Below are 23442 nucleotides of genomic sequence, written 5' to 3'. Positions count from 1 at the left end.
TTTCAGTAGTGCCCAGGGACAGGGCAAGAGGCAACAGGTGTGAACTTAAACAAGAAAATTCCATCTAAGCACATGAAAATGTTTCTTTGTTATTAGGGTGTTTAAACATGGGAAAGGATTCCCCAGAGAGGTTGCAGAGTCCTCATAATTGGAGATAATAGAAACACAAATGGACACTGCCCTGAGCTGCCTACTCTAGTAGCCCCTCCTTGAAAAGAAAGAGTGGACCAGATGATTTTCAAACATCATTCCAACTATTCTGTGATAAATATATAAATAAACTGAACAGAACTGTTAAAAGGATATTCCGTTTGTATACCTTCTGCCAGTCTCAAACTTTGGCATATAGGTATATAGGAGAATAAACAGGGTTATTTTGTGGTTTAGTATCTTAATTACTTTATTCCAACAGTTTTCTGTGCTGGTTCACAGTTCTTTAAATCCCAGTACTGGTTACAACTGTACAACTCAATGTTTTTTAATAACAGCAGGTAATTAGATGTAATCTAAGGAAAATAATACTGCACAGTGGTCAATAGAAACAGCCTGGCACTTGTAGTGATTTTGTTTTTTCTTCCTTATTGGTTAACTAAAAACAGCTGTGCCCCACGCCAGCCTCTAGATCTTTAGGGGCATCCAAATATCCTCCTTAGGAAGGCAGTACATGGGCCTCTTGTCAATTGAGGGAACTTAGTATGAGGTAATTATTCTTGTAACAGTGTTATCTAATGGGTTAATATATATGTATTGCAAAGTGAAACTCTGAACATCTAGCTATACATGGTTACATGTGAGTGTGTGAAACTGAGGTTTGGTTTTATGCACAACCGGGGACAGGGGATATACAAATCTTATGGGTGCGTTTGAAATATAGATTACATAGGGATTTGTAACTGATAAAGGTAAAGGTGGCACTCTGAGTGGGAATGTGTTACAGATTTCATCTGTTAGAAGCCAGTTAGGTTAATTAGCTGCTTTTTGCCCTCATTTGACTAAATGGAGTTCTGCACCATGAATAACTGGGTCTAGAATATCTTACTGCCATACCAGTCTGTCAGAAATTTAAATTAAGGCCTGGGAATAACTGCTTTTTGGATTTTGAACAAACACTGAGTATACTTCGTGATGCTTCAGGCCTTTTTTGCGGGGGGGGAGTGGGGGGGGGAAGAACTTTGCAAAATCTGCTAACAGAAGTTTGCATCTTGACAACTACAAGTCAAGATGGCATAATAATGCTTACAGATTATGTGTATTTTGGAGACTAGATGATCTCTAGAGATCCTTTACAAGCTCAACCATTCTGTGATTATGTATATAAAGCATCCAGTCTGTCTTGCAATGTTAGTTTATGTGCTGTTTTTATTTAAAAAATTATAAACCTTTTTCAGAGACCTTAAGCCAGAGAACATTTTGCTAAACGAGGACATGCACATTCAAATAACAGATTTTGGAACAGCAAAAGTTCTATCCGCAGATAGCAGACAAGGTATGCAGTTGTTCACTTCTTGTCATGTGGCATAACTAACTAGTGAGTGGTTCCTCAAAATGTACGTGAAATGAATTTATACAATTATAACCTTTGACCATCATTGCCCCTTAGCCCACAAAAAATATTTAGGATTCTTAAAATAATTTTCATTCTGCTTAGATTGTCAGAAGAAATAATATTTGGTTTAGTGGTATGGCCAGATAAACTATTGATTATTGGGTATTTTCTTTGAGAGCTTAATTACTCCAAACTAAACAAATACTTACTATGGCTTATATGAAACAGCAGACTTACTCTGTGCTCATGGATTTAAGCCCTAGTTAATACTGAAGTACCTCAAATATAGAGGTTAGGCTTTTTTGTTTTTGTTACCTTCATTGCTTACTGTTAATTGCAAAGAATTGATGTTGCAAATTGTGCCTGAAAGTAGAAGGCTGAACTGCTTTTCATTTGCAAAATCTGATTGCTTTTGAGTAACATCTAGCAGAAATGGAGAGTCATTTCAAAGGAATACAAGCTAGCAGCATCTGTTGCTATCCTTGGACACCACTTAGAGATTGTTCAACTGATTGATTCCAGTTTCTGAATATTTATGCAATGGGATAATTATGATATATTAGAAAGATAATGTTCTTTGTACTAGACTTTTTTTTAACCAGTATATGTTAAGCTTGTATTGGTAGATTTTTATTTTGTTTCTCTTAAACTTTTTTTAATTTTTCTTTTTTTTTATCAATACTTATTGATGAGAAACTGATTTGTCTTGTCCAAGTAGATTTTTTGGGGGAAGAAGGAAAGGAATGGATGGGAAGGGAGGGAAAAGAAACTCTGTTGGTTTTTTATAACATTACATAAATTTCAGTAGTTTTCCTTGTCCCTCCCCACCATTTGTCTACCTCGTAAGTATGTGTTTACTTATCTCTTTCAATTTTTTTTCCCAGCACGGGCAAACTCATTTGTAGGGACAGCACAGTATGTTTCTCCAGAATTGCTGACGGAGAAATCTGCCTGTAAAAGGTGAGGCCTGCATATTGTTTCAGTGAATTGTACTGACTTCCATCAGGACACTATAAAATGGAAGAATATTTAGCATTTCAAAGAAAGAACATCTTTGACTGTAAAGATGTTGGAGTATAAAATATTTTTTTTTTCTTAGGGATCATTATTCCTTGCCTTGCCCAATATTGTTCTAAATGTCTGAATGCTGGTTTTCTCAGTGATTCCTACGTTTTGAAGTCCTACAGATAGGATTAGGTCCTTCTAGGAGAAGGTGGTCTGTGCTGAAAAGTTTAATTACACTTCCCCCATAAATAAGCAAGAAAGTAGTTCTGTTCTATCAAAATAAAAATCATCCCTTTAATTCTGTTGTGTATAAACTGGCTCTAATATGGAAATGTGTGCTATAAATGCAGGAATGTCAAGCAGTGAAGTAAAATTATATAAAAAATTATCATAAATGGAAGGTCTGTCTGCTTTATTCATGCTGTGTTCTAAGTAGCAGAAACTTTGCATTCTTTTTGCATAGTTTATATGCGTATTATAGAAAAGTATTAACTGCTATATTTTCTTTTTCCCCTCCCTCTTTTTTTTTTTTTTTTCTCCTTCCAAAGCTCTGACCTATGGGCTCTGGGATGTATAATATATCAGCTTGTAGCTGGATTGCCTCCGTTTAGAGCTGGGTAAGAGAGTTACCTGAATATGCTGACTTGTGCTATTTACCTTACTCCCAGTTCTGAAGTGTAACTTACTACACTATACTTTCAGTGTTACTGACATATCTGCTTTAATTGGTGTGATATATATATATATACACACATATATATTTGGTTCTTTCTCCATACACTCCTTTCTGGATTAATGCAAATGCAAAGACAAATATAGATAGAGTTTCTTCTGGGAGATATTCCTGAATTTATCTTAAGATTGCCTTTATAGTTTGTAATCAATGAAACTGTCTTCAAATGGGGGTGTTTAACTGTTTAAACCTTTCTCCCTGTTAATAAAGTATCTAATGCTTTCAGTTTCATTTTTAGAAGATTGCTTCCCATTATTATATGCCAGAGAGATTTATGGGAACTTGGCTTATAGCTTGTAGATATCCTATTTAATATTTATCCAACCTGTGCGCTACTAAGATGAAAGAATCATGGAGAACTAATAACTAGAGCTATTTTTTTTGTCTTTTGCAGAAATGAGTATCTTATATTCCAGAAGATAATAAAGTTGGAATATGACTTTCCAGAGAAATTTTTTCCCAAGGCTAAAGACCTTGTAGAAAAGCTGTTGGTAAATATTTGCTCATGTCAAACAATTTGATGACACTGAGTACATTCAACATATCATGTAGTTCCTTTTTCCTGAAAGTTTTATCGCCTCTATCACAAGGCATATAGTAAGATCAACTCTTAGCATTACTGACTGCATAGGGGTAGGGGAGTTGATGCCTATGATTGAGCAGCACTTACATTTTTGTATCTGAATTCTAAAGTATGAACAGAAAATATGTCTTCTGGAAGTGGAAACAAATTATTCTAAGTACTGTATAGAATTTATAAAATTTAAGATTCAAATATTCAGGCTTACACAATACTCAGCTTATTTCTTAGCCAGTTGTATAACACATTATACTTCCTTGAAAACAGTGTTTTCTATATCATGGGGATATATTTGTCAAAATAGAAATCAACTTGTTTTGCATTTTAGAGCACTTAATCCATGCCTCATTACCATATCAGCCAAATAGTTACTGTCCATGTGAATGTTTGACATAAAATGAGGGTGGGGACAGGGGAAAGTTGTGATTTAATCAGATATAGCAGTGATATTAAAATGAATAAATGAGTATGCAGAAAACAGTTCAGCAGGTTTAAGTTTCTTGAAGGTGGATAGTATGCTGTATTAGCATTGGAAAAAAAAAAAAAAAAGTCCTCGTGTGATTTGCATCTGTGGATAGCAATGAGCCCAGTCCTTGTAAAGGGTTCCTGTGTCCATGCCAGCTCTATGGCCGATGTAGTGCATCCTGGGTGGTGAGGTTCAGGTTGTGTCAACGTGTTTTAAGGTGCTTGAGAAGTTAGTCTTTGGCACCACCTACCGCTGCAACAGCTGTCTTGCATCACCAGCATGTGGTACTAGGCCATGCTTAAAGGAATGCTCCATTAGGCCTAGTCTGTTGGCTTTGTCTTTATGAACAAAACAAAGCCAAAAAAGTGTGCTCCATCGCCCTCCTTGCTCTCCCCCCCGCCCCCCAAAAAAAAAGTCCCTTTTTCTAGCTGTGCAAGCTGATTCAACCAACACAAATGATGTCTACAAGGCATACTGACAAGTAACATCTTGTATTTTAATCAGTCTCCTCATATTCCATACCTGTATGTTTAAGGGAGTAAGAGCAACTTAAGAGCTTTTGTCTGTAGCAGCACAAATGCGAATAGTGTTCAGTCTTTATTCAAGAGGTGTGCTTGTTTGTTTGTTTTTCATTTTAGGCACACTAACTTCATTTTAATTTGTTCAGGTTCTGGATGCTACCAACAGACTAGGATGTGAAGAAATGGGAGGGTATGAGCCTCTTAAGGCTCATCCCTTCTTTGAATCCATTGCATGGGAGAACCTACATCTTCAGACCCCTCCAAAACTTACAGCATACCTACCTGCCATGTCAGAGGATGATGAAGATTGTTATGGAAATGTATGTTTGTCTTTTGCTATAATCAGCTCTGCTGCTTGAGATTGTCATAAAGCTTAATTATTAATTTATCAAATATTTGCATTAAAACTACCTTTGGTTATATTTTAATGAAAAGATTCCATTAATGGAAATCAAAAAAAATATTATTGGGCAAAGGTTGAAGCACCTGTCATCTATAGAATAGGCTGACTTTGTGCCCAGAAATGTGCTGAAACATATCAATGTCTTAAACTAAAAGCCACTGTTATTGTAGCAAAAGCAACTTCTAAGCAAGCAAGCCACACTAATTTCCATTTCTTTCCTTCTTTAGTATGACAATCTCCTGAGTCAGTTTGGTTGCATGCAAGTTTCTGGTTCTGCCTCTTCCCATTCCTTGTCTGCCCCAGAAACAAGTCCCCCACAGACATCAGGAGGCAACATTGAACAGTATATTCATGATCTTGACAACAATTCCTTTGAGTTGGACTTGCAGTTTTCTGAGGATGAAAAGAGGTTACTTCTGGCAAAACAAGCTGGTGGAAACCCTTGGTAAGATCTTTGAAATATAGTTATTTATTTACATCAAAGTAAGGAATTGAGGAAAGTTACTTAGATTCACATTTTTGTGAACGTTGATATGTTCAAGTGAGCAGTTAGCAACTAAATTTTTCCTGTCTAATTTTAAAGCAGTAGCATAAACTGTAATACTGCATTTTTGAATTTTGCAAGTTCTAAAAGACATGGAATATGTGTACAGAATAGACAGAAGTAACACAATGCCATTGCTGAGAAGTCTGCCCCTCTACAGAGTCCTAGAACTAGCTAGATTCTTTCTTTCTTACAGTTGATAGAGTGTTTTTTTGAATGAAGCTATTCTGTTGATGCCTAACCAAAATAACTTCAGATCTTGTGCTCAGTAGCACTTGACTTTTGAGAAGAGTTCCCATTTGTGACTTTCCTGGCAGATTTTAGCAAATAGCTATTTAGGATGGAATAGGAAGAGTATAGATGGAATAAATCAGTCTATTAAAGCTGTTCAGGACTCTGCGGGAAAAGAAAATCACTAAAGACATGGAAAACTACTCCATTAAAATAATGGTGGCTGTACTGCAGAAGAAATACTTGTGGAGTAATAGTTATTTTCTTTCTTTTAAGGCATCAATTTGTAGAAAACAACTTAATCCTAAAAATGGGCCCAGTAGACAAAAGAAAGGTAAGGCTTTTTGTTTGTTTGTTTTTAAATCCCCTGTGAAAGAGACAATTGAACTTTTGCTACAATTGCTCTATCAACGAGGAATCTATTCTAAAACTTCCTTGTTTATTGTAATTGCAAGTGTCAAACTAATTTATTTTAATAGAAGATGTAGTGCTTTCCTGTAAGATGTTTTTTCTTTTGTGATATGCTCTTGATTTTTTTAGATAAGGCAAAAAGTGAATGTGTTTATTGGTGCTTTCACTTGTAAACTGCAGTATTTTGCCCTTCCCCTCCTCCCCTACCCCCCCTTCCTTTTCTGATGACCCACTAAATACTTGGGATGCATGTCTGCCTCTGGACTGAGTAACTAATATTTGGAGCTTAAATGTTGCCTTGAATTGTTGTTTGTTTTTCCTGGATCATCTTAGTGCCTATATCCTGACAGAGGCAGAGACGGTGGTATCAGAATAGCTTCAGATATGAACTATAATATGGTACATAGGAGCAACAATAGGCTTAGTTTTTGTCAACTTTACAGAAATGTGGGTTGTCTTTTGTCTAAGTTATTACCACTTTCCTCCTTATTTTGTACACAAAACCATGGCTATTTCTGCGCAGGAATCTTTGATAAAGATGATGTTTTTCTTCATTCTGTATAAAGAACTGTACAACTAGTTTTGCCTTATCATTACTCAGAGATGCTTTCTTAAAATACTGCTTATGTATTGCCATATAGTATTAAATGCACTGATGTGCAGGAGAAAAGATTGAGGTCATATATGTAAAGCAAAAGAAATTGTAGCAAAATGAAACTATCCTTTAAGCTGTTTCAATTCTACTTCTCAAGTTCAGAGATCTATGATTTTACATCTGCACCTTCCCCTGCCTTCCCTGTCAAACAAAAAGTCTGTTCTGTGAAACTGAGCATGTTAATTTTGCTGGTTTTACAGTCTATAGATCTCTCTCACTAAATAACCTATCTATCTCATGGTAAGCCTCATTTTAGGAGTTTCAGTATAAATGCAGATACCCCACGGACTGTAAAATAACATATTTGTTCTTTTAAAGTAGTTTTATTCTTTAATTCTATGCATTTTGTGTTGCTGTTATTTTCCTCATTAGGGATTGTTTGCACGTCGACGCCAATTGCTGCTCACAGAAGGGCCCCATCTATATTATGTAGATCCTGTCAACAAAGTCCTAAAAGGAGAAATTCCATGGTCTTTAGAGTTGCGCCCAGAAGCCAAGAATTTTAAGACTTTTTTTGTTCACACAGTAAGTGGCTATTATTTTTTTGGGTTACATTAAGATTCTTGGAAAACTCTTGTGAGTTCTTTTTTTTTTTTCTTTAATTAATTTTTTTTAATTAAAAAAAAAAAGGAAATTTTCTTTTACTAAGGGAAGTTTTAATTCCTTGAATACAGGTATTAATTGCAGGATTACTTTGACTGTAGGTTACTAGTCTTGATAATTAAAAAAAGAAAGAGAGCAAACATTTTTCCGTGAAATAAGTTTTACATTTTATTTAAGTGTTTCAAATGGATTTTGTGATCTGAAAAGTTCTTAAGAATGACTCTTGAAATATAGCCTTTTTTATATAGAGTGGATCACAACTCTACACAAAAAGTATGCCAACAATATATTTCAATTTGAAAACTTTTTGACTCTGTATCTCACTAATATATACTGTTTTATGATTTTAATTACATTTAACCTTTGAAAAGATTCTGAATTCTGTTTCTAAATACTCATTGGTGGATGCAGAATACTTGCTGCTTTTTGGTTTAACTGTGTTTGGAATACTCATTGAAATGTTGTTCACTTGTAGCCAAACAGGACATATTACCTGATGGACCCGAGTGGGAATGCTCATAAATGGTGCAAAAAGATACATGAAGTTTGGCGGCACAGATACCACCAGAATGCTGCTAAATAGTAAAGCTCATCCAAAATTTCCCAGTCTCCCTACTTGCTGCTAGAACTCCACGTGCAGCCGATCAGAGGAATCTTCCCAACCCACCTATTACCCATCTCAAGGGGAAGCATATGTCTGAAATACTCTGTTCTGTGTGTGTTTTTTTTTTTTTTTTTTTTTTTTTAAGAAAGCAAAAACCTAATGGAATTCAGGGTTGCTTTGCTTGCTCTTTATGCTTCTGTTGAGGCTTCCACATGCATATCATTGCAATGAAGATCTTGCTTTTGTGCACTTCAGCTCAATTTCTGCTGCAAACTAGTGGATAGACATTGCATTACCAGCTTCACTTAAGATCAGTTAAAACCAATCCACACGCACACACCCCAAATCATGTACCAGCCTTCCATTTTATGGGCTGGTGTTTTCTGTGACTTTCAAATTATCATTAAACTGTATTTCATCAGGGAGCTTTTATATGCCTCTCCTAAGCACCACCTCTTCATTTTCTCTTCTGTTCCCTGCTGTTCCCCAGCTTACTGGTATATGGCACTTGTAGCCAGGTCAGTTGCACCCTTGCATAACTCCTGATAAAGTTCTGGTTGCAGGATTTACGTGGTACTTTAATAATTATGTGAATGAATCAGATGTATGTGCCTGGCAGACAGACTCTGATGATAAAGGTTGTGAGAAAGTAAAATGATGAACTTGGCACTGAAAGTTTTTCTAAAATTGAAATGTTGGCTTCTGAAGCATATAAAGTTTAAAACTTTAAATTTTAATTTGCATATGTGTGTTTAATCAAGGGACAACAAACTTAGCAGCATGCTTTTAACTAATGCTAAATAAAAAATTAACCAGTTGTTATTTAAAAAAAAAAAAAAGTTACTATTGAAGTAGTAAATAGTTTTTCACCTTTTCAGAAGATGAGGACTAGGAGCTTTCTTTCCAGGGTGTGTATGTATTGTGCATTTTAGTGGGGCCAACATATTTACCCGGGTAGAAAAGGAAGTATGAAAACTTTGTACAATGATTTTTGTCTCTTTGTATAATGAGATGTACAAATAATCCTATTTTTGTTCTTTGGGAAAATACTTCAGACCTTTTAGCAACTCTGAAAAAAGTTTAAAACAGTTTAAATATTAGATCCATACAGTAATCTGGATGGGATTCAAATGAAAATGTTGATACAAAGGGAAAAATGTATGGTACTTAAGGCATATCTATAAAATGAAAATATTTTTCATATCAGTCTCCTTTATCCTTTTCAAATTAAGATTTTTCTGTGTGTGTGTGGTCACACGTTTCTTAGAATGTAGGAAAGGCATAACTTTCTACATGCTAAAATTACTTCCCTAATGGCATTTTCAACACACTCATGTTTGTGAACGTTGCGGAGAGGGATGACCTAGGTATGGGCAAAGGCATTCCTTCCTTGTTTTAAATGCAGTATAAACATCACACCTATTAATTAACCTTGTGCAAATACCATCTGCGTGCCTCTTGAGGTCTGTTATAAAGTGTTTTTCCTTCCACCAAAGGAGGGAAGAAAAAAAAAAAAAAGTTCTACTGTAACATTAAGAAAACTAATGGGCTATTTTGTGGCTTTTCGGGGTGTCTCAGAAGATGCATGAATGATGGATTTACTTGTGCTGGGAGAGGGAGATTTATTGTGGATTTTAAACAAAATGGTGTTGTGTGGTTAAATTTGATGACAGTTCAGTTCTTAGTCTCTTCCAGTCTTTAAAGGAGAGTCCAATTGCTTTTTCTCTTTAGAGAAAAATATGTTCTTGCAGTCATCTGTTATATTATCCTACCATATACACAGGCTTGAGAAAAGTCAATCACTAGTTTACAGTGCCCACTGTTAGTGGAGCTAAGGTGTCTTGAAAGTGACTGAGATGAGGAAAACAGACCATTCACTTTCTATCATAAGAAACTTCACTACATAGAAGGCAGACTCCGTGTCAGTGAAATCTGAATAGCGCAGTACACCTTTTATTAAAGTTAGTTGTCATAACCAAGGTGATGTGCATTCTGAATTTGTTGTGGTATTACCCAATTACCCTTTACTCTGTAGCTGTTGAATTCTATCCATAAGTAGATTCACTAGAGGGAATTCTACATATCTGGATTTAGCCTTTGTTATAGAGATGTAGAGATGTTCCCAGCTTCATACCAGAAAGTCTAGCAGAGATGAGCTTCATGATGCTACAGCAGCTCTTCAGGGTGCCAAAACATTGCTTTCAAAAATCTCTGGCAAAGTTCTGCTAACAGTGAATTCCTTAGCTTCAGGAGGAGCCAAAGTGATCTCTATTGGCCTGCTCACTTCAGCTAAATAGGTGGAATTATAGAACATGTGTTTGTAACATTTAGATGTGAAGTCATCTTGCCATAAAAAAAATACTTCCTTTTTCTTTTCACACTGGAAAATCCTCTGTTTAGCTGTTCCTTGTCCCTACCTACCCCTAAAAACTTTCAGCCAAAGAAATCTTCACAGCAGTAAGCTGCAGAAGTTGAAATTGATGTCTGTATTCTAGTGGGTGTGGGTTTTTATGGTGTGTGTGCATGTTTGGTTTGGGATTTTTTTTAGTGGGGTGGGGAAAGAGGTTTGGACAATATCATTGTGGACCTCACTTACTGGCATCCTTCCCCTCAGAACTTAAATGTTTCAATTTGAGTCTTCCTTAACTGCTGCTTTTTTTTTTGGGGGGGGGGGGAGCTGGGGGGGCGGTGAGGGGACGAGGGGGTGAGCATGGTGCTGGGTGGGTGGGGAAGGGACCAAAACTTTCCTGGGAGGGGTGTTTGTCTTGCTCTAACTTTAGGTGAAAGCTGTAGTTTTGGGAAGATAGCAGAAAGGCTTAGTGGGTAGGGTAAGGCAAGACAAAAAAAAAAAATTGAATTTAAGTAGGTTTTCAGTTTGCTCACTTAAATGTCTACTGGAAGGTGCTGCATTCTGTGAAGGTCAAGTTCCTAGTTTAGATGTGTATACTTGAAGGATGGGGTACTTTCAAAACATTGCCTTGAAGATTACTCCAGTGATTCATGGGAGTTCATGAAATCAAAATCTTCAAAGCTGCAAACTGGTTAATCTCTTTGCTTGTGGTTTGTGGCCTTTCAGAGCAGAGAAGGGTTATTAGTCACTGAAAGACACTTCAGGCTCCTCACTGCAAATCTGTTAAAGTCTGATAATTCAGTTTGTTGCAATTTGAGCACATATCTATCATTTGTAAAGATTCTGGTCGTTGATGATGTGACTCATGTTTTGTTTGGATGCAAAATTCAGGAAATTGGTTGTTGTGTTAGTTGTCTCTAAGTTCCAACTAATAGACTAAAGTACTATTGTTTGAAAGGAGTTTGGAGCCATACTGTTCAGTTTCTAGCCCAGTCAAGGAAATGCTAAAAATTCTTTGAAAAAATGAAGAAATTACTTTATTGTCATGGGCCTTAAAGTCCAGTTTTGAGCAGGACATATTTTAAAGAAGACTTATTTTTGTACCTCTTTCAACTTCAGATGTGATGCAAAAGCATTGTGAGCAGACTAAATGCCACCTGGGCTGCTGCAATTCCATTTGCAAAGGGGTAAATGCTGAAGACACAGTAACCTCTCAAGTAGTAGTGCGCTCCTAAAACTTTATCTCCTCCTACCATGATTTAACTGCAAAGGGTATTTGTTATATATAATCCTAGAAGAACCTCAGTAAACTGAAGGAGAAAAAAAAATGCATCTACTCCTTTTTCAACGCACTTAATGAATATGCTTGACATCACTAAATTTTGTACTGAGAGCTTTAAAGAATCTTAGGAATTTACCACACATAAATTAAACTGTTTCTTCTGAATGATTTAGTAAAACTTTCTAAAGAAAGCAAAAGAACTGTTTTCTTTGGTCTGACACTTGATTTGAACACCTCATCTATGGGAAGAACTTCTGTATTAATAGCTGCTTAAAGATGTGGTCTGCAGATTCTGATTATTTGTTCTACAGGGAAATTATACAAATAGGTGTGGTATTTATATCTGAATTTTTGGTGAATGTCTGTAGTATTTTAGGCAAGTGTTCTATTAATCAAAAAGAATTGTTCCTCCAAAACTTCGTGACACACATTATGGCCCATCTGCTGATCAAGTGAGTTTGCAGCAAGGCATTCTGTGGCCCAAAGGTCTCAGTTAAGATGAGGACTGTGATTAATATAGGAATTAATTTTCTCTGTATTAGAGCTATGACTTTTACAGTGAAAAGGGTAACGTTAAGCACCCAGTAACCTAGACTAGTAACCTAGACAGTGAATTTGGATGGCTATCACTTGACAACCTTCTTCTGACCATGTACTAACTCTGATTGGATGTGGCAAATGTTCTAGAGGGTGGCAGAACTAACAATTGCTGTATCTGACAAAAAAAAAATCCATTTTGATAGTTGTATGCTAGCTTTTTTTCAGGTTGGTGACAGTCAGTTGTGTATAATACTCTTATCTGGTTTGTAGCTGTAACTGTGATGTACAGGTAAAGTGTTTAGAAAATAAAATAAAAATAAAACCTCCCAAAATAACCCCCACCTGCAAAACTTACCAACCTCCAGGACCTATGAAAATGGAAACAAATAATGCAAGGGTAAGATGCACACTTTTGTATTTTTATTCTTATAAGGTTATTTGCTGGCTCCTGTTGGCCTCTAGCAGTCTGTGTTATTTAAATTCTAATATATGAATTATTTGGATTGAATTCATGTTTGGGGCCATAGTGTTGTATGTATTGATGTACAGCCTTGAATGTGAATAATTATTGTAAACTATATTTTACACCTTTTTCTGGCTTTATTATAAATTTTCTATTGGTCGATGAGTTAATCATATCTCATAATTTAATGACTGTTTATCCTCCTTTCGACAGCTCTCTGTGCTGTAGATGTGTAGCTAGTGCCTGGATGATGGATTTCACTTCTGCTCGGTAGTCTGTAATAAAGGCATGTAGGGTCCGGCCGCCTCCGCCTCCTCCTTACAACGCGCGGGGCGGCACGAGCGAGGGCCGCCGTGGGGCGGAGCTTCCGGGGCGGGGGCCGCGGGGGGCCGTGGCGGGGGAAGAGGGAACGATTCCCTGAGGGACGCTTCCGGTGGGAGGTGCGTGTGGGGACGCGTAGCCGCGGCGGACGCTTCCGGCGGCGACGAGGATGGCGGCGGAGAACCACTGCGATGTCGCGGTGCCCCCGCTCGGCGGCCTCAGCCTGGGCGGCCCGGGCGCGCCCTGCCGCCGCTGCAGCTCCGCGCCGCCCCCCGGCGCCGTGCCCGGCAAGTGGGTGCGGCTCAACGTGGGGGGCACCTGCTTCTTGACCACTCGGCAGACGCTCTGTAGGGACCCCAAGTCCTTCCTGTTCCGCCTCTGCCAGGCCGACCCCGACCTCGACTCGGACAAGGTGAGCGAGGCGCCGCGCGGCGCCGCCGGGCCGGGTTCCCCCGCCCCCATTCCGCTGCGTTCCCGCTGGGGCGGGGGCCGTGGAGGGGTGGCGGGCCCGGGCCGGCGAGGACTCGTCCGAGTGTCGCTCCGCGGGACCCCCGGGCTCTCTTGCCGCTACGGGGCTCTCCGAAGCAGCCGCCTCCCCCACGCAGTCGCTGTTTGTAGGGGTGCAGGCTGATGTGGTCCTTGAGTAATAACCACGTTTACGTGGATGTTTCAAAGGGAGTGTAGGATGTGCTTATTTAAAGTGCATGTTTTTTTGCCTTATGGGTGTAGTTTTAGCTTTTTGATGGACTGTGCTTGCATTGATATCATGCCATTTCTGCACTGTCATGACTCTGTGGTTCAGTTTGAATCAAGCTATCTTTCTGTATGAGTCTTTTTGCTTGTTGTTAAAGAATGCTGCGTGAAATAGACATTCAATATGATAGAAGAATACCTCTTGCTTGTTTGTAGTCTTTTGCATCTCGGCAGGTTTTCAGGGGAGTGTTACATATATGCTGCATGGGCTGGATCACGAGTGGTATTTGTATATTCTTTGGGAATATTTTTTAATAGGAAAACAAAAGCTACTGATTGAAATTTTATTTGTGGTAGTAAGTAGTAACACATATAAAGTATTCAGATAAGCAATCATGATTACTTAGAAAACTGGCCCTTTGCAAACATCGAATGATCTGAGCGGATAGATATGCAAAGTCATGCATCTGGTAACAGAGAATACTAAATATACTAATAGTACAGAGGACCATCTTCGACGGCACTGGCTCCAAAAGAGATTTTGGAATATATTGGACTAAAAATTGACTTACACTGTAGCACTTTTAAGAAAGAGAAAGGAGTAAGTTGTGATCCTTGAACACACAAACACCATGTTAAGAATAGTTAAGAATAGAGATGATAGTAAGTATCATCTGTAAATATAAGTATCATCTGTGTAAGTGAGAACAGTAATAAATCTTTTCATTCTCTTCTTCCTGGCTTCTAGAAAAGATGTAGAAACAGTTGAGAAAATATAGAATGGAGCCTAAATAACTTCCTAGGGTTGCAGGGAAAAAAAAAAAAACAAAAACAAAAACCCAACAACTTACAGTATGGCAGTTTAGATGTTGGTTTTTGCTGCTTCTGTTTTTCTTTCTATTTTTTTTTCTGGGGAGGATTAGTTCAGGCTAATAAAAGAAGAAAGTCTAGGTGACTTGAGACTCAACAACTGTTTTTACTCAGTAGGGAAAGGGAAAGCTTTTTCAAATTTCTTAAATAAAAAATAATACTTTCAATAAATCAGGCATGTGTTTCAGCTAATGTACTGCAAGAAGCTGTGAATTGCTATTTTTTGATGTCTTTACAGAGGAGGTGCATTTTAGAAGATGTGCTTTAGTTTTAAATGAAGTATTTTGACCTTTTTTGATCAATTGATATCTAAATTGTCTTTAACAAGAATAATCAGTAAAGCGTTTATAGCTTGCAAAAGTGCATGCATCTACTAGTCTTTTTTAAAAAAAAACAACAATATTTACATCAGTGGATCGTAAATCACAAAAAAACAAATTTATGCTAACCTTATTGAGCTATTTGGTAGGGTATGGAGAGACCTGGTGTATTCCTTTTGAGTTTCTATACTTAAGTAGACTATAATTGTAACAGTTGTAACAATGTACTTGAAAACCTAAAGCGGGTTGCAGTCACAGGTGTAGGAAGATGTACCTCTGTTTCAAGGGAAGATGTTGATACTATCAGAGCTGCTGACATATTTCCAGCTGTCTCCTTTCTGGCCAGTAGAAAGGTCTGTAAAGCGTTGCAAGCAGATTGCATTGTTCTGTAATTGTGAGTAGCCTGGCTGAACCCAAAGTGGAACAGGACTGGAACTGATTTGCAATGCAAGATAGGAATATAGCATGATGCCCCTCTGTCCAGTGTTATATAACTAGACCTTTTTTTTTTTTGGGGGGGGGGGGGGGGAGGTAGTTGTAAATATGCCTTGTTTAAGATTCAATATTACTTTCTTTTCATATTTCCATAATTTAGTAGGTAGTATAGACAACTGTAGTAGATTATTTCACAGATAGGTGACATGAGGCAAGCAGTTGATATAGGAAAAAAAACTGCCAATTTTTGTAAAAAATCTGAGTTTGGGGAAAATCCTGGAGATGCATTCTCTGGGTATATGAACCATTATGTCCTCAGTTTGACATATCAAAAGCAAAGGCTTTTCTTATTAAATATTCTCTATAGACTTATTTATAGTACAACATTCATTAGATTTTCAAGCCCTGTTGTTTTGACCATCTGTACTCCAGTTCCTGGTTTTTCACTTCATTCAGAACCTGTTCTCTGTAGTCAACTGTCATGCCTGAGTTTCAGACACAGAGAGTAAGTCTATATTTTAGTCTAATTATCATACTGTATTAATACTTATGCCTAAATTTACTTAAATGCATGGGATCTGTCCTTTAGGGGGTTGATTCAGAATCTGCCTTTAGACTCTTTGTTTTTTGAAAAGCACAAATAATTATTCAAGTAGTTCTTTTTTTTTCTATTTTTATTTTCTTTTTCTCCAATATTGTAGATGTCATTTTAAGGGACACCTCACCAAACTGTGGAGAGTATCTTGATAGAATAGCATGTTTATACAATAACTGTCTGATTTAGTTCTGAAATATCAAATATCTCCAACTGATGACCACAGATATTTCAAGGGAATTATTCATGATGTTTATGTACACATCTTGGATTCAGATTCAGTTCTTTAACCCTATTTATGCAAATCAAAACCTGGTAGAGATGGATTTTTTTTCCTCTAGGTTCACATTGGGATCCTTTTAAGAGCTGTAACTTGATAGCGATTAGATGTACTATCTCATAACCGTGTACTAAAGGCTGATCATGGCAACTGTGCTATGCAGTGTGATTTTGTGCTCATAAAACAGTAGCTCTTTCAAGGAGGCAGCTAAAATACTAAGATCCTGCTCTCAAAACCTGAAATGTTAGAGCTGGTCTCCGAACTATGATTCCCTGTTTTTGATTCCATTGCATTTTCCTCTTAAAGATCATAAGAGATTTAAACACCTACTTCTAAACTTGAAAGCTGTCAGCAGAAAATAGAGGAGGGGTGTTGTTTTTTGTACTTAAGTCAGTTGAAAAAGTTGTTGAAAGTTGTAATGTTATTCCAAGTGACAAAAGGGAGAGAGGGAGATTGCGTATCTAGGAGTAAGAGCAAGATGAGCCAACAATTAAATTACTTCATGCACCAGTAAATATTTGTCTTTGAGGAAAAAAAGTGATTCACATTCCTTTTTGCTTTGGAAAGTATTTATCTCAGAATATATATGAGAATATATCTGTATCAAAATATAATAATAAGAGAGCTGGCTTTACCTAAATGTGTCAAGCATGTAAAAATTGATAGCACTGGTACGTTAAGAAGTTATAAAAGAGGATAACTAGATGGGTTTGTTAGCAGTGGGGATAGGAAACTGAAATATGACTCTACTCATAGATTATGCTTTATAAATGTAATTGGTGTATAAAGTGATTTTTCTCTGCTGTTATTTGTACACTTTTTTGTTGTTTAGCTACATAAATCATAATATTTCTTCAATTCTTGCTTCTAAAAGGAGTTGAAAGGCTTAAAGAAAGGCATCACGTTTGTCATCAAATTATCTACAGGTGTTAATGTTGAGCAAGGCCATGCAGCCTGTTTTCTAGAATTAGATCTGCTTCCAGTTGCAACAGAAGGAAGGTTAATATGGGCACGCCTTGGTAAATTTAGTAGTGTTTGGAATGAGGCTGTGAGGTGTTGAATCTCAGTGCCATGTGTTTCACAAAATGATATGTGTCTTTCAGTTTAAGAGGAGGATTCAAGAACTACTCGTTTCAACAAATACGTAAGTGGTAGCAGTCATACCTACTACTCACAATGGCATTTGTGTTCAGTGTTTAGACCTTATTTTAGAGATGAACACACAAAAATAAACAAGCAGCGTTTGAGTACTTGGAAAACAATGCTCAATTTTTCATCCTTGTTTAACTTCTCTAATATTTGTATTGTTTGATTTACTGGTAGATAATTGCTGATTTCAGTACCTTCTTATTTTCTTTGAATACCGATTCTTGCTTTGCAGAATGTTTTATCATTCTTTAAACTTTTGTCAAATCAAGAGACTGTTTTTAATAGTTTTGGCATCAGTGCTCATGTTTTATTTTTTTTGAAGTCTTTCTAAAGTTAGGGATTGTAGTGAGGCATAATCTGTTAAGGAAGGGGAAAGGAAGCACTGAATATTAAGAAAAAGAAACAGGATCTTCCTGGCAGCACATCCTGAACCGTTAGTGCTAAATAATCAGAGAAAGAAAAGTACCCTAATTGTAGTCACTATTTTAAGATATAACTAAGATAATGTTTATTTCTAAAGGAACTTCTGACTAGTTGGGTGAGCATGTGTTGTGTTATAAGTGCAGTTTTGATCAGTACCAATACAACAATTGTGAATTGGGCATTGGAACAACTGCACATCTTTTGAGAATATTGTGTTCTGGACATCTAGCTCAAAGTAAGGTGGGATAGCCAGTGAAAAGTTGTTTCTAGATCCTGAATCAGGGTCCTAAATTAAGGTGCCAAATACTTCTGTTTTAAAGGGCATATCACTACCACTAGCAGAACTTCTGCTTGCTCAATGTAGATATAAATAATACAAATAGATATAAATAATATCAGTTTTTAGGACATATATTGGAGAAAAGCTTTTGAGCTAGGACTTGCCAGTGTGAATACTGAGAGTATATCTACAAGAAACAAGATTGAGACCATACAGATTGGTCTGGCAACTGTGAAAGTTGGGAGGTAAAAATTCGAAATACCTGCTCTGGTTGTGACAGAGTGAAGATTCAAATTTGCCCAAAGCTGGTGGAATCATACTTAAGTCATTAGCAAATAAAGTGGTAAAGGTGGGACTATACAGAATTAACATTCAAGCTAGCAAGCTTAAAGCTGGTTGAATTATGTCTACGCAAAGAGTAGTAACACTTTTGAACTGTCTGGGCCATGTACGAAGTGTATTATTCTCTCGTCTTAAAACTGTTTTAGAAAGATTCCTCAAAATACTGTTTGCACATGGGAGTATGAAAGCGTTTTCATTGCACGCGGATGAAGCCAGTGCTGACCTAATATTCTGAAGGTGTGGAACGAGCACTCTTATGATCAATACTTTGAGAGCTCTAGGTGAGTCAGGTGACTGCAGTATTAGAGGGTCTGATTTATGTTTGTGTACATTTCCCTAAAGTCTTAGTGTAAGCTGCTTTTCTTGGAGAGATTTCAAAATCAAGTACTCAGTGCACATTGAAGAACATTGAAGGCAGCTTGCTCTAAAGGAGCGAGAAGGTATTTTCTGCAGAAAGAAGTTTAGGAAGTCAGTTTTATGCCTCTCAGCCATGCATCTTTTGTGTATGGTTATGATATGCTTTATCAAATGGTTTGCGTCTTGAGTCTTGACTCTGACACTAGTTTGTGGTACCTGGGAGTTTATAGGAATAAAGTCCAAGCCACATATATTTTTCATTGGGATAATGCTTATGAATGCATTTTTTTCATATTTGTAAGCTAAGTAAGAGGGCAGCCAGTTATTCTGAATTTTTTAGTCTCTTCATAATTTTGCATGGAATTTTTATACTAAGGCCAATCTCTCCTATTGACAGAATTTGAATTGCCCGCTCTGTGAAGTTAACAGTTTTTAAACTTCGGCCATTGATAATTGGTTAGGAAATTAATGGATATAATAGCGGAGAGAAAATGAGGTGATGAATGGTAGAATGGAAAAAAAGTTTGTGCATGATGAGAAAAGTTGCTTTTATCTTCTGGCTGTTTTAACCCTATGTCTAATGTTTCATAGACTTGATGCTGCCCGTAGGCATAAGCATGTTTGGTGCTCTTAATGGGCTTTGTGTACGCTAGGATAATTAACTCAGGTTATACAGGTTGCTGATGGCCAATCATTAGGTGAGAATTGAGAGAGAAGGCTTGACATAGCTTGTTCCTTTTCTGTTTCTGAAAAGATAAGTTTTGTTGGCAGCTAGTTAGTGTAGAAGAATCTACTCTGTTAGGAATAGTTTCAGATGCTATGGCTTATATGCACAAAAAAAAAAAAAAGATTTTTATGTCTTTTGTGCAAGGAATGAAGGAACTGTTGTTATTTGAAGTTTCACTTAAACTTTTCTGTGTTTTTCTTCTGTGTGTTCCACCTGTTTATCTCTAATGTCAAGTCAAAACCCAAGGCAATATTGCTTCAGAGAGTGATATGAGAAAAACACCATAGTGTAAGAGAACAAAATAGTTCTAATTCAGATCACTTTTGATTTTTGTAAGTCCATGTATTTCTTAAATTGTTTCAAACTGTTGACTAAAATCTTTTTTTTTAATCCATTTTAGTTCTTCATTTATAACTTACCTGGTTTTTAGTCCTGTATTAAATAGTGCACTTCAGTTTATAGTTTATACAATAATCAACTAATTTAATTTCTTTAGGTTATGTTTGTAGATCATCTATTCTTGAAGTGTTTGGATAATGTAAATATATTTAAATAGAAAGCATTTAAAAAATGCCATTTTATGAATGTCATCTATCTATTGGTTTTGATGCACAGACTAGTGCATAGTCTCACTTCTGTGAGACTGAGTTTATCTTGTAGAAAAAACTGTGTCTGCTCTGAATATAGGCTAACTGTCAGGACGTTTTTATACATTTCCTTGAATGTCTTCATAGATTAAAATAGTGAGTTTTATGTAAAATGTAGCATCCCTTCACTTAGTTATTCACTTAATTATTTGTGTTTGTTTTGTTTTGTTTTTTTGGGATAGTTCAGGTTGTGATGTAGTTTTTGATAAGCCTGATAAGACAAACACAGCTCTCCAGAAACTAGATCTGCATGCCTGAAATTGTATCCACAGTCTTTTTTTTTTTTTTTTTTTTTTTCCCCTGGTGAAAGTACATCTACTTAAGTAAGGAGAGTTTTCAGTTATCACAGTTTCAGTAATCAGATGTTTACATATCAACGTTAACTTCCAAATGCAGGGGATTGGGTCAGTGCAATTTTTCTTGTATCACATATAGCTCTGAGAGAGATTGATTCAAATTTAGCTAGGATTCTTTGCATTGAAGCTGCTGATTGTCTCCTGTAATTTACTAGAATATTAAAAGAAACAAAAATATTTGCAGGTGCTGCCACAACGATACAGTTTTTATTTGTAAGGTATCTATTACAGTGAAACTGTAGGAACTAAAGGATTAATGTGATCCACTTGATAGTAAGAAGGACTCATGGATCTGTTAGACATCTGCATTACCAATCATCTTCCTTAAATTCTGGTCAACACAAGATATGCCGGTGCTGCATTGATCACACTTGATCACACTTAAACTTCAAATTTTATAAGAAAGAAGTTTTGCTTCTCCATCTCCTTGTCAGTAATGTCAGGTACTAGGAGAACATCTTGAATTGCATTCTGTATTCCGTTGAATGCTTTATTACATTCAGTAAACTGAGAATCCAGTTCCAGTTTGATCTGTTCTTCCTCTGTTTGCATGAGGTAGGAATTGCAGCTTTTATTTATTTAGAAGTTGAATCTAGAGCCACTGCTTGGTATGCAGCTGTCCTCAGTACCTTTTTAGATTTTGTACTTCTGAGATAAGACAGAAACAAAAAAAAATAGAACAAAATGTTGAAGTTAAAAAGAAAAGGTAGGTTTGTTTGATTTTAATTAAAAAAAAAATAGAAGACAGCCAGCCTGTGAACCTCATTGGGATATCTTTGTTCTGACTCTTCAGCTCTCCAAATGAAATGTTAGTTCCTTGCTTTTATGTATTGCTTTTAAGCCTACTTCTCAGTGTTCTCATTTACTGCTTATATCTTTCATACTAACAATGGTTGGGTGTTTTAATGAGAGAGCACTTATCTCTGTTCCTTTTTGTGCTGTTAGTCATGCTCGTTCTCTTGATAGGGGGCTATTGATCAGGTGGAGTCATCCAGCAGGTGATAAGTTCTTTCAGTGACTGGTTTGATATATACCTTGTTGAATGATTTAAATTTGATTTTAAGTATCATAACTGTATCTGAACACCTGCTTGGGCATTCAAATCATTATGCTTTTCTGGCTGTGTTTGTGTATGTTTTGTGTGTGTGTTTGTTTTGTTTTGTTTGTTTTTCTTTGAATATAGGATGAAACAGGTGCCTATTTAATAGACAGAGACCCAACCTACTTTGGGCCAGTGCTGAATTATCTCAGACATGGGAAACTGGTTATTAACAAGGACCTAGCTGAGGAAGGTAGGACAATATTAATTCTCTTGCCTTTTTTTTTTTTTTCCTCCACTTTTTCATTCTCAGAATTTTGCAAGTCAAAAAAAAAAAAAAAACAACCAAATAGCAACTCATCTGTTGGTTAATCTTATTCAGTTTAGCATTTCAATTGTTTTCAGGTAGAGATGATTGGTATGCCATAGTTCTACTACATACTGTTATTTGAAGGTTTTGAGTATGATTTTAATTTCAAAAGTACAGATGCAGGCCCTAATTGGAAGAAAAGCATGAGTATTCAACCATGTGGGCAGATTCTTTATATGATCTTGCGTATTTCCTGTGCAACCCTGTGAAATAGTTGCTTTCAGTCCTCTTCAAGCAAAAGAATGCTGGCTGGAAAACAGGTTTTAGAAGATGTAAAGCAAAATAAGTGAAGTTCTGAGATGTTCAGAGGTGTGAAATACACTTTCAAACAGTAAATTCTTCCCTGAGCTTTTTCCTGTCTGACTCCAATGTATCAGTTTTACTGAGGAAGACTTTTAAACCATGTAGTAAGAAGGCTTGTGCTGATAAGATATTGAAGAAATTGGTCAAAGAAAACTACAGTCTAACAATATTAGCAGTCAATATTGTGAAATATAGTTTGAACATGCATTGCTAAACACACAGTATGGGTAAAGGAGGACAAATAAGGCTTGAACATATAAGTTGGTGCAGACTGTAGTGTACTGTAGCAGTCAGAATTTTTAGGATATTTTTCAGGGTGTAAGATCTCAAATGAGAGCTATGAAGAACAACATTCTGCATGCTGGTTGTTGCAGAGCTATTCAGTAGAGTATTTGAATTTTTCTTAATGATTTCTGCCTGAGACAGGACCTGAACTATGATGGTCCATCAGTCTGCTGTGCAATGGCATTTCTGCTCCTTTTTGCTCTTTCTTTCTTGCCTCTAATGCTGTATGTGAAATGGTATCAGTTTTCATCAGACTTTTCCTAGGACAGTTCTTCAGAATGATCTAAGCCTTGAAATATGTGGGTCTGAATCCAGCTTGTAAAATAAATCATTTTCTACACCTGTAGTGATTTGGGGGAACAGGTTGGTGGTTTTGGCCTGGTACCTTTGTTTACACTTTCTTTTAAAAAAATGTTCTCATACTAGGTGTACTGGAAGAGGCTGAATTTTACAACATCACATCACTAATAAAACTGGTAAAGGACAAAATAAGAGAAAGAGACAGCAAAATTTCACAGGTGAGGTTATTTTCTACTGTGCTTCTGATTATTTGTTCTATAGGAAGTAGTGGATGAGTTCAGTGGATGAGTTGAATGCTCAGAAAAGAGCATTTAACTGCTCTTTTCCCTAGTGAGACACTAAATGGCTGTCTCCTTCATAAACTGAGCTGGAACCTTTAGTACACAAAGATTGATGTTTCTAACCTTCAGTAC

General features: G+C 36.7%; 2 protein-coding genes across 4 annotated transcripts in view; both read left to right on the top strand.

Moving 5' to 3' along the window:
• The window catches only part of PDPK1 (3-phosphoinositide dependent protein kinase 1), a 28658-nt gene extending 19619 nt beyond the window's left edge, over positions 1–9039 (top strand). Inside the window, exons 6-14 of the mRNA XM_088520959.1 lie at positions 1389–1486; positions 2431–2506; positions 3100–3168; positions 3679–3775; positions 4998–5171; positions 5482–5699; positions 6306–6363; positions 7468–7620; positions 8174–9039. Coding sequence (XP_088377085.1) covers positions 1389–1486; positions 2431–2506; positions 3100–3168; positions 3679–3775; positions 4998–5171; positions 5482–5699; positions 6306–6363; positions 7468–7620; positions 8174–8281 — 1051 coding nt within the window. The 3' untranslated portion in view covers positions 8282–9039. The remainder of the gene's footprint in view (positions 1–1388; positions 1487–2430; positions 2507–3099; positions 3169–3678; positions 3776–4997; positions 5172–5481; positions 5700–6305; positions 6364–7467; positions 7621–8173) is intronic.
• Positions 9040–13392: 4353 nt separating this feature from the next.
• Positions 13393–23442, top strand: part of KCTD5 (potassium channel tetramerization domain containing 5) — a 30907-nt gene continuing 20857 nt past the window's right edge. For 2 of the 3 annotated variants that reach the window (XM_088520967.1, XM_010222062.2), the window contains exons 1-3: positions 13393–13670; positions 21916–22024; positions 23156–23247. In XM_088520967.1, the coding sequence (XP_088377093.1) occupies positions 13428–13670; positions 21916–22024; positions 23156–23247 (444 nt within the window). In that variant the 5' untranslated portion in view covers positions 13393–13427. The remainder of the gene's footprint in view (positions 13671–21915; positions 22025–23155; positions 23248–23442) is intronic. The other variant, XM_088520968.1, reaches the window with a different exon arrangement.

The sequence above is a fragment of the Tinamus guttatus genome, unplaced genomic scaffold (genome assembly GCF_059628265.1).
Source record: "Tinamus guttatus ecotype Peru unplaced genomic scaffold, ASM5962826v1 Tinamus_guttatus_pri_ptg000107l, whole genome shotgun sequence".
NCBI lineage: Eukaryota > Metazoa > Chordata > Aves > Tinamiformes > Tinamidae > Tinamus > Tinamus guttatus.
Note: the sequence above shows the minus strand (reverse complement) of the source record. Positions and strands in the feature narration are given on the sequence as shown.